The 9,608-nt window shown below is 35.5% G+C and overlaps 1 protein-coding gene across 1 annotated transcript; it reads right to left on the bottom strand.

Annotated features, from left to right (window-relative positions):
* Positions 1–452: 452 nt before the first annotated feature.
* On the bottom strand, positions 453–8,853 carry LOC105627266 (muscleblind-like protein 1). The gene is made up of 3 exons (XM_012208552.1): positions 8,761–8,853; positions 2,892–2,976; positions 453–601 (listed from the first exon to the last, which is right to left on the bottom strand). The coding sequence occupies exons 1-3, from the start codon at positions 8,851–8,853 to the stop codon at positions 453–455; spliced, it is 327 nt and encodes a 108-aa protein (XP_012063942.1).
* Between the last annotated feature and the right edge of the window lie 755 nt (positions 8,854–9,608).

The raw sequence follows: 9,608 nt of genomic DNA, 5'->3' as shown, positions 1-9,608 counted from the left end.
CAGTCTTCTCTTTCGGCAACAACGTCTCTTACATATGCAAGAACTTTTGGGCTTATATGTGTTTTCTTCCTTCTCCGTTCCAACTTCATGCCGACAGAAACCTCTCTTCGGCAACGTTTTCCTACTCTTATTCTTCCTACCGCGCGCTATTTCCCCCCTGTCATCTGAACGTGCGTTCGCACATTCGTGCGTGTGCATTATAAGCATGTACATCGGAAAGGAATGTCGCGGAGGAATATCGACGTGCTGTTGAAGCTAAATCGAATCGACGACAAGAACGATTCGGTGCCTCCATTTCTTCTCAAACGCTTTGTTCGCCAGTGTCGCTACTGATGCCGCCTCGATGCACAATAATCCCGACATGTACGGAGATGCGTGTTCGCGCAAACTTATCGAGTCTTCTTCCTCGTTTCCTCTTGCGGTCCCAGCGCTAGCCGTTGGCAAAAGTAACCCTAAGGCGAGGCAGACGATGCGATCGCCATCAGAGGCGCCGGCGGCAACGCAACCGGTATATGGTAATATTTACACTGAGGTCGCATGCACGCGCCCTTCACTGCGTCCCTGCACACCGTTACACGGTTGTCAATCACCTCCACGTTTCCTGAAAATTCATTACAAAATCAGGTCAGTCGATTGTTCACACATATCATTAGTAATTGTAAACATATCATCATATTGGAAACAATTCGATCGCTTCTTTCGCGCAGAGACTATAGTGTCAAAAATAATGTTCCATATGGAAAAAACAGTTTTATTATCTAAAAATTTAGCATTAGTTAGATACAATCTAAAAATAATTTTGTTAAACTATCATAATAATTATTTAGGACACTCAAGCTGATTATTATAATCAAAGCTTTTTGCAAAGTTGGTTGCTCATCACACTATTTTTATTTACATAATTATTTTGATGATCCAACAAAATTATTTTTCAGATCTGTATCTGTATATTTAAATTTTTAGATACTTCAGCAAAAATTGTTCTTTTCATGCAAAATCGAGATATTAATAGTTTTTGGGCAAATGTAAAAATTAAAATATGTTCTCCAATTAAGTACATCTATGAAAACTACACCTAATTATGAGTTTTAAAGCATCCTGTTTAAATACAAAATGTATAAAGTACAAAATTTTTACAAACTTTAGCTACTAAACAAAAAAGTTTAAATTTTTTTATCTATGATTTAGAAATTCATAATACCAATCATATAGAATGTACAATTATTCAAAAATTTTCGCTTTGGATCTAAATGAACCATTGCCATCAAGAAGGTTAAGTTTATGAAACTAACAAAAAAGCTTTATCGTTCAAATTATGAAAATTATTTTAACAGAATTATTATTTAAAATATATTATATACATAAATTTAAACATATTTAAACGTATAAATGCAATGAGCACAAAAAGATGCTATCTCATACAAAACTCTTTTGATTCGTATAACAGTACAAATTATTTAATATCCAGAGAAAGACTTTAAAGAAACTTGACATTGATTGCAATATTCATAGAGTGCAATGCATAAATATTCTCAATCGTTCAACGACATCAAAGAAATTGATGCAAATTTGCTGCGATAGAAATACATTCGTTATTCAAGTGTATATTGTTTGCAATTGATTGTGCAAAAAGTATCGTTAATTGTTGGAGAATTGATGAGAAGCGTTTTCTCGTTCACATCTTGAGTAACATTACTTGCTCATTATCGCGAATAGAATCTAATTGACACGGCAGCTTGACAAAGAGGGAGAGTCTCATTACATTCGCAAAGATCATTCGCATGCTAAATGTGAAAGCAAGACATGCTGTAACGATGGCTTGTAATAATACAAAGAATAATGAAGGCACCGATCGACTCCGCCAACGACGCAGAACGGAAGTAAAATAAAAGCATGGAACGACAATCGGACTCCTCCAAGCGATAACATCGCGAATGATTTATTGTACGTAATTGCGACGCGTCTCGCACGCAGAGAGAATTGGCAAGTTCGCATAGAATCGATCGGTGAACGAAAGACAAGGCCATAATCGCCGATGCCCGTTGCTTGCGGGGAATAGTTCCGTCGCGCAGGAATTTCAATAGCCGAATTTCTGCCGTCGTTCGAGACGCTTACTTTACCGAAACTGCCGATTTTACCGGAAATCTCGTTATTGAAATCAATCTGTGTGACCAAAGAGAAATTTGAAAATCGCCAAAGCGCTCAATGAATATCAATTAAACGAGTTAAATGTTCTTCGAGATATTGGCTCGTTTCCATGCTGCATTCAGCAGTAAACATAGTCATATGATTTCGTATTTTAATTTTTTAATATAAATCTTTCAATCAGTGAAACGCACGAAAATTAAAAGAGGTAAAAATATAAACACAATCTACAGTTCAATATCAAAGATTAACACATTTTAATTAAACGTATCTGAGAAAAATATAGATAATTAAATGTGACAACATGAACATATCGTAAAATATATGCAGAAAGATTTTGTTAAAACATTCAAAAGTAGCTAGATATATAGATCTAAAAATAATTTTGTTGGAATCATCAAAATAATAAAAAACTCAAACATGATGAGTAATGTTATAAAAAATGTTTATATTCTAGCAATCAGCTTAAACATTTTATAAAATTATTTTGATAGTCTAACAAAATTATTTTCAAATCTGTAATTATAGCCAAATTTTTGAACACTTTGGCAAAATCATTCTTCCGTGTAGCAATAAAAGATATGCCTTTATTGTAAAATTAATATTTCTTATAATATTAATTATAATCCCAAATGGAACATTTTCTTCTATAATAGTTTCCACTTCACATAAACTGATAGTAACTTGTTTTTCATTTAAGTGTGCATAATCAACCTGTACTTCCCAATAACGCGCGAATAACTCACCATCACTGAGATGAATAAACTTGCAGGCGGGACGGTTGCACACTTGTCGATTAAAATCTTGGCACACCGGGAGGGTGTCCAGTAACTGAAAGAAAATGTGCCAGATACTCTTATAACGGATGAGATCGGCGAAAAGTGAACGATTTGCAAAAAAAACTTATAATATCTCATATACACGCACGCACACGCACGCGCGCGCGCGCGCGCACACACACACACACACACACACACACACACACACACACACACATGCACTCTTGCAAGATTACTCTTATACATACACACGTAATCTTATCTCACATATCATTCTTTTTCGCATTCTCTCTCTCTTTTATTTAGGATTGCTCAAAAATAGTATCCGATAATTTAATCCATCTTATGATCCAGCATCTCGAAATGAATTTGAGAAGTGCTACAATAACGTTATACATTTATTCATACTCGTTAATCACGGAATTAGTTTCAGACATGCAAGACACTCTTAATCACTAGATAAGTGAGGAATATACATCAGTACATCGGTTCGATAATTTTCAACAAATATTGTATTTGTGTACTTGATTAATATCGTCGATAAACTAAATATCAGTAAATTGTATTAATTGAGTTGTAAGGAAGCATCAAATAATATGCGTTGAAGTCATAAAGTATCCATTCTTTTTTTTCTTACTTTAAATTTAGAATATTGATATATGTAAGTTTCCTGCATTCTTAGTAATTAAAAATATCGGGCCTTGGTACATTTTTAAGCATTCCTACGATCACTGAGATCTTCCGCACAATCAGACACTTCAGATTCTTCAGTGTTAGAGCATATTCATTGTTCATTACATGCTCTAGAAGACCAGTTTGTATATGGATATTAATTAAGTGCTATCGATGTGCGAATAATCAAGCGATCAGAATAATTTAAAATGAATAATTTCTCAAATGATATATATCATATTTTTGCATTGTGATCGATTTATTAAAGACAAAGTAAAAGACAATCGCCGAGCATTCACACATACGAATTAAGTGATAAATTTGCAGTAGAACTTTTGTTTTTTCAAACAGGATATTTCCTATTTTAGTATGTATATATTGTGGTGTAAAATTAAAATAATTCTAATCGACTGCAATAGAGTCTTGCATCTAATCGTGTTAACTCTAATCTCCGAATTTATTTTGTCGGGATGCAAAAATGGCTTGACTTGGGCTAGAATCAAGGGAAGTCATATTATGTTTATAACGTGTGCCGGTTGTGTGTGTGAGAGACACTTTCGTTATGCTAATCGTGATATTCCGGACACAATGTATGCAAGGAGCACGCCTAGAAACAAGGATATTTGATTCGCAAATTTCATCCGGAAAAATTATACCGTAAAGACTACGATTTCAACTAAAATTCAGCATAGTAATTGTCACGTTCGAATATTTATTATAATTTGGGTCATGATATATTTCATGTATAATTATTTAATACGTATGTATCCTATGCTGGTGAACATTATACAGAATTTGCGAATCAGGTTTGGAAGCCCTCTTCTCGGCGGGCCATATATTCAACACAATGACTAGACTGAAATTTTAGTATTAACAAAATACGCGAAAGCAACGGAAAGATTTGGTAAGAATGTTCGAATTTCTCTGCGCCTCGCTCTTTTTCCTCTCTCCGTCACTCTCGTATCCGGTCGAAAACGATGCTAGACATCGACATAATATAATATAAACCCGGTTCGCGCAAGAACGATAATTACATATATAAATGTGTGTATGTATATATATAATATGTACGCATGTATCATGTGATTGCGTATATCGCCAAAACGCACCAGATATCATCGGAGACAAGAAAACAGTTCGCGTTGAAGTCATATATTGAATCGTAAGCGAGCAATATATATTTTTCGCGAGCATGAATATAATTCCACATTTAACAAATAACATATGGAAGAGAGAAAGACATAAATGCGAATCGTAGAACATTGGCCATCGAAAGAATACGAATAAAGTGGACCCAAGTGGAAGCGGAAACTCCACCCAGCTACAGCTACTATATCCGTTCCTTTTATTACCCATTGGCAAAAGATGTATGCATATTATATGTACACACACACGGAAACACACACGTACACTCGTATCTAGAAGAATTATTCGTATATCCGAAATATATATAAGAGACAAATGCAGCAAATAGATTAAACATCAAATTCCAGAGTACGGTTTTCGTGTTAGCAAAACGTTAGGTCAAAGCATTAACAACCTACCAGACAGATATACGAAAAAATAAATTTATAAAAAAATAATTAAAGAAATAAAGTATAATCACGCGAAAGTATACCATAGGCTCACCATAGAAGCGTGCAAAATATATGAAAATGTATCACGAAAAATGTAACGCTAATAAATTATTTCATCATATAATTCTCGACAAAAGATTATCCTGCGTACTTGTAATACTCGTGATAATAATAATGAAATTAATACAAAAGTTAAAGAGAGATCTTAAACATAACAGTAATAAGAAAAATAACATAGTCATAATAGCATTAATAGGCAACAATATAATAATAATCGTAATAATAACGCTAGTAATAAGTGGGTTTAACCATAATATTAACCATTATAATTATAATAAACAATTCTTGCAATTGCATAAGAGATAACTCGCTACGAACACAGAGTCTGGTCATGCAAATAATGGCCCGGGAGAAGGGGGATTGTTGCTTGGGTGATCGTCGGTGTTATTCGAAAAGTCGGCCAAATACCAAGTGTGATTAAATGATCGAATCTCTGTCTCGCGACGGAATGATGACGACGAGCGCGGTCGTGTATCAGCAATGATAATACAGTGTCATCACCCAAGCGTTAATGTGCTGCCAAAAGCCAGCTCATCGTCGATCTGGTTCGCGTGCGTGAATTACAGGACCGAAACACACACATCCACTCACTACTGAAGCTACGGAAGAAAAGAGTCCTCCGGGTGATCCACGCTAGCGAACCAAAGTGACAAGAGTGGCTGCAATGGCGAAAAGGGGGGATTGGATAATCAGCGGTTATCGGCAATATCGTATAATATGGATGTGGGATGTCGTAAGCCGTCAAATTAATAATATTCTACTGCAAATAAGTTCAACACACTATGTCAACTGCGACTCCGCAACCATAACGACAGAGCTAGCCAAAAATATGGGTAAGAAACTATTGTCGATAGATGCGCAGCGATCGGTAGATCCGATCAGTTTTCCGTGCGCAGGGAAAGCTTTGTCATAATGGAAAATGATTACTGGTTCGAATAACGGTCAGACGTAAAGCTCGCACGCGCTTCTTTATTCCATGCCCATGTATACTATTTTCTGTGCCTCACAGTCGGAAGTTAATTGCGTCGAAAGCAATCAGTGTGCAAGCGTAATAGACACGTTTTTTGACCAAAAGCGGAAATGAGCGATTCAACTGAAAGCGTGTATTTCTGTTCTAATTGTAAGTCATGGCAAAGATTTTAACTCTCAAATCGGTCAAAATCGATCTTTGAAGGCAAACATATTCGTCCTTTAAAATTACACGAATTCTCTTCACATCAGTTTGTTTTGACTTTTTGCATAACATCACTTTTCGCGGCTATATGCTAATTCGGAAGGTAAGATCACAAATACATTACTCATAAACATCCTAAATGGAAGAGTAGTGTTATACGTCAATGTCCTGTCAATGTTTCGTTGCAAAAGTCCTTTGAATCTACATGTCGTAAATCACGCCATTGTCATTGCCCAATGAAAATGCAGACAGCTCCGACAAAATAATCTGCCAATTTCTTCAAAATTCAGAATATTTTATAATTATTTTGATACATCAAATAATTATAAAATCGACGAATTTTTGTGTATATGCGACACATTTTAATTCGCGGACATTGCGGAAAATATTATGAATTTCGTGTGTATATCATCGTGATGCATCGTGATACTAACCAGAAGATACGAGTTATCTTATAACTGTACTTTTTAAAAAAAAGATAGATCATAATTGCTAAGGCTCTTCTTTAATGTGACTGGCTTAGGCTAAGTTGTTCCATCTTTCGGTAAACTTTAGCTTACTGTCTTACTTTCTTATTCTCTTATGCTTTTACTCTTTTTACTTTTTTGTTTATCCAATATGTAAATTACTACATAGTTTATCTGAAAATGGAACAATTCTTAATTGGACAATTTTTAACTCTGAAACAATAAAAATGTTTGATGTTAAAATTGAAGTGTAAACTTTTCACAACTCTCTCTCTTAAAAATTTCTTAACACAAAAAGATGTAATATGTGTATAAATATAAATTATTTTATAGTATTATTGTACAATATATTTCATACTGTAAAATAATTTACAGAACATATATATAATTTACAGAACATATATATAAAGTAACACGATTCTTAGTTTATAAAAAAAGATATCAGGAAATAATTTTAATTTTTAATAGATATATTATAACTTAACACTTTTTAGTCAAATTTTTAGGTACTTTGAACATTAAACAAAAACAGATATTTAATATCGCTGAAATAAAAATCACCCAATTATGCAAAGCAATTTAGAAAAAAAGTGTGTTTAACAAGAAATATTAGCAAAAAATTCATAATTTCCATATATCGATAACAAGTTTAAGTGTAGAACTCAGAATGTATTGCATACTCTCTGGTTTCTCGATATATATATACGCGCTCCCTTAAGTTTTATAATATTAATGAGCATGCAGTATACACGCCCGACAGACATGTAACAGTTGTCCATAACGTAATTGCTACTTGCGATAAGATGCACTGCGAGAGAAAAAATAAACAAATAGATATTGAAGCGTACAAGGATGGAAGTTGCTCTTAGACGTAGCATATTAGATTCAGTCGTAACGAATACAAAGAAATGTTTAAAAGACATCCCGACAATATCCTCATCCACAAATAACGCGCAACGTTAATCAGACAAGCGGTTCAAGACAATGGCATGATAGATATATAATAATATGTATATGTATAATATATAGATACATGGCAAACCGTTTAAATGGCAAAAGTACTAATCATACTAATTACTGTATAAGAAGCGTGCATCTCTTTCTTCGTGAATAGGTTCGTTCATGTGTGCACGTTGTACGAATGTGTATGTCTGTCTGTATGTTTATGTTTATGTGGGGGGGGGGCGGGGCGGATCAAGGGGGACAGAGGTGACGACAACGCTTTCGAAATAGCATAATAATAATTATTGATATAATAATAATAATAATAATAATAGACAAACACCAGATAAGGCAGTGGTTATTCGCAGTTATAGTTGCGGTGAGCAGTCGTGAGGGAGATGCCCCCGAAAGCTACGTGTTAGCCAAAGTTACCGAGAGATGCGGATTATAACGTTTCGCTCCTCGAACTAAAAAGTGTAAACGTCAAGTTTACTACTGCCTAAGCAGTGCATAAGTAAAAGAAAAGCAGTTCATTTATCGAGCGATAACATCCTTTTCTCTCGTTAACCTTGAAGGTTAGCAGCAATTAAAGTTCGAGCTTGCATCAGAGCGCGTAATATCCAATTTTTTAAATCTGAAGAACATCCCACAGAATTCTACAATAGATAGAAAGAGACGAACGTTGTAACGTCATGTACGAAATTCATCATTCGCGCAATGTTATGCAGAACAATGCGTAAATGAGAAAAGATTCCCTGAAGTTCGAATCAGTGAAAATAGTTGTGTTTTCACTATTACGGTCTTCAGGGAATTGCATGCCGAGCAGAGGGATCAGCATGATGATACGCATGCACGCTAAAACTTCTCTCACTCAATTATCCGAATCGGCGCTTATGATGCAAATTCGAGACCGGATAAAAAACTGGTTACAATAATGAGTCTACCTGTCCGCAGCTGTCTGTGTAGACGACACAGTGAGCGTTTTGAGGGACCATTTGGGCCCCGACAGTGGCTAAGGCTGCTAAGGCGATCCACATGCAGCAAACGAGGCAGTGTTCGTACGGTATATTTTTTTCAAGTATCGGTTTTTTGGTGGTCATTCATTACCACAGTCGGTTGAATTCGGTGGAGAAGGCACCAGATCAAAGGAGACACGCGTGGAGCGTGTCCTCGGAGCATCCAGGTACATGTACGACAGTGAGATCGAATTCGTTTTATCGTTCAGTTCCAAAAATATTTTATACGTGTCATTCATTTAATTTTGAGTTATTATTATTATTTTTTTTTAATTAAGCACTCCACGAAGGAACATGATGAGTCGTCGGTTAAATTGCAGCCACAGCCGTTCATTGTCCCGATAAACACGCCGGTACGCGAGTAACGAGTGAAAAAGCGCGAGAAAAATGAAAGCGTAAATTACGGAAAACGAAAGTGTAAATCGTCGGCTTGTCGTCGCGCCCGTCGTTTTATTTATTTATTTTTTTTTTCAAGTTCGTTTACACGCATGGTCGTGCAAACGAGAAGATTTCGACGCGTTGGTTGCCACGCGTATTGGAGCGCGCGAACGTACGTGTGTATTCGAGCGCGCAATATTATACACATATTAAATTCGATGAACGACGGATGCATGTACCAGGGTGTGCCGCACAGACATTAATTCCGATTTTGTCCACGGGGACATCGAGATTTGATGGGCGGGCATCGAAATAATGCGGCGGCGGTGCACACATACCAAGCCAACGTTATGTAATATAATATATATATATATATATATATATATATATATATATAT

The sequence above is a fragment of the Atta cephalotes genome, assembly GCF_000143395.1.
Source record: "Atta cephalotes unplaced genomic scaffold scaffold00008, whole genome shotgun sequence".
Taxonomy (NCBI): domain Eukaryota; kingdom Metazoa; phylum Arthropoda; class Insecta; order Hymenoptera; family Formicidae; genus Atta; species Atta cephalotes.
This window is presented reverse-complemented; position numbering and strand designations above follow the sequence as displayed.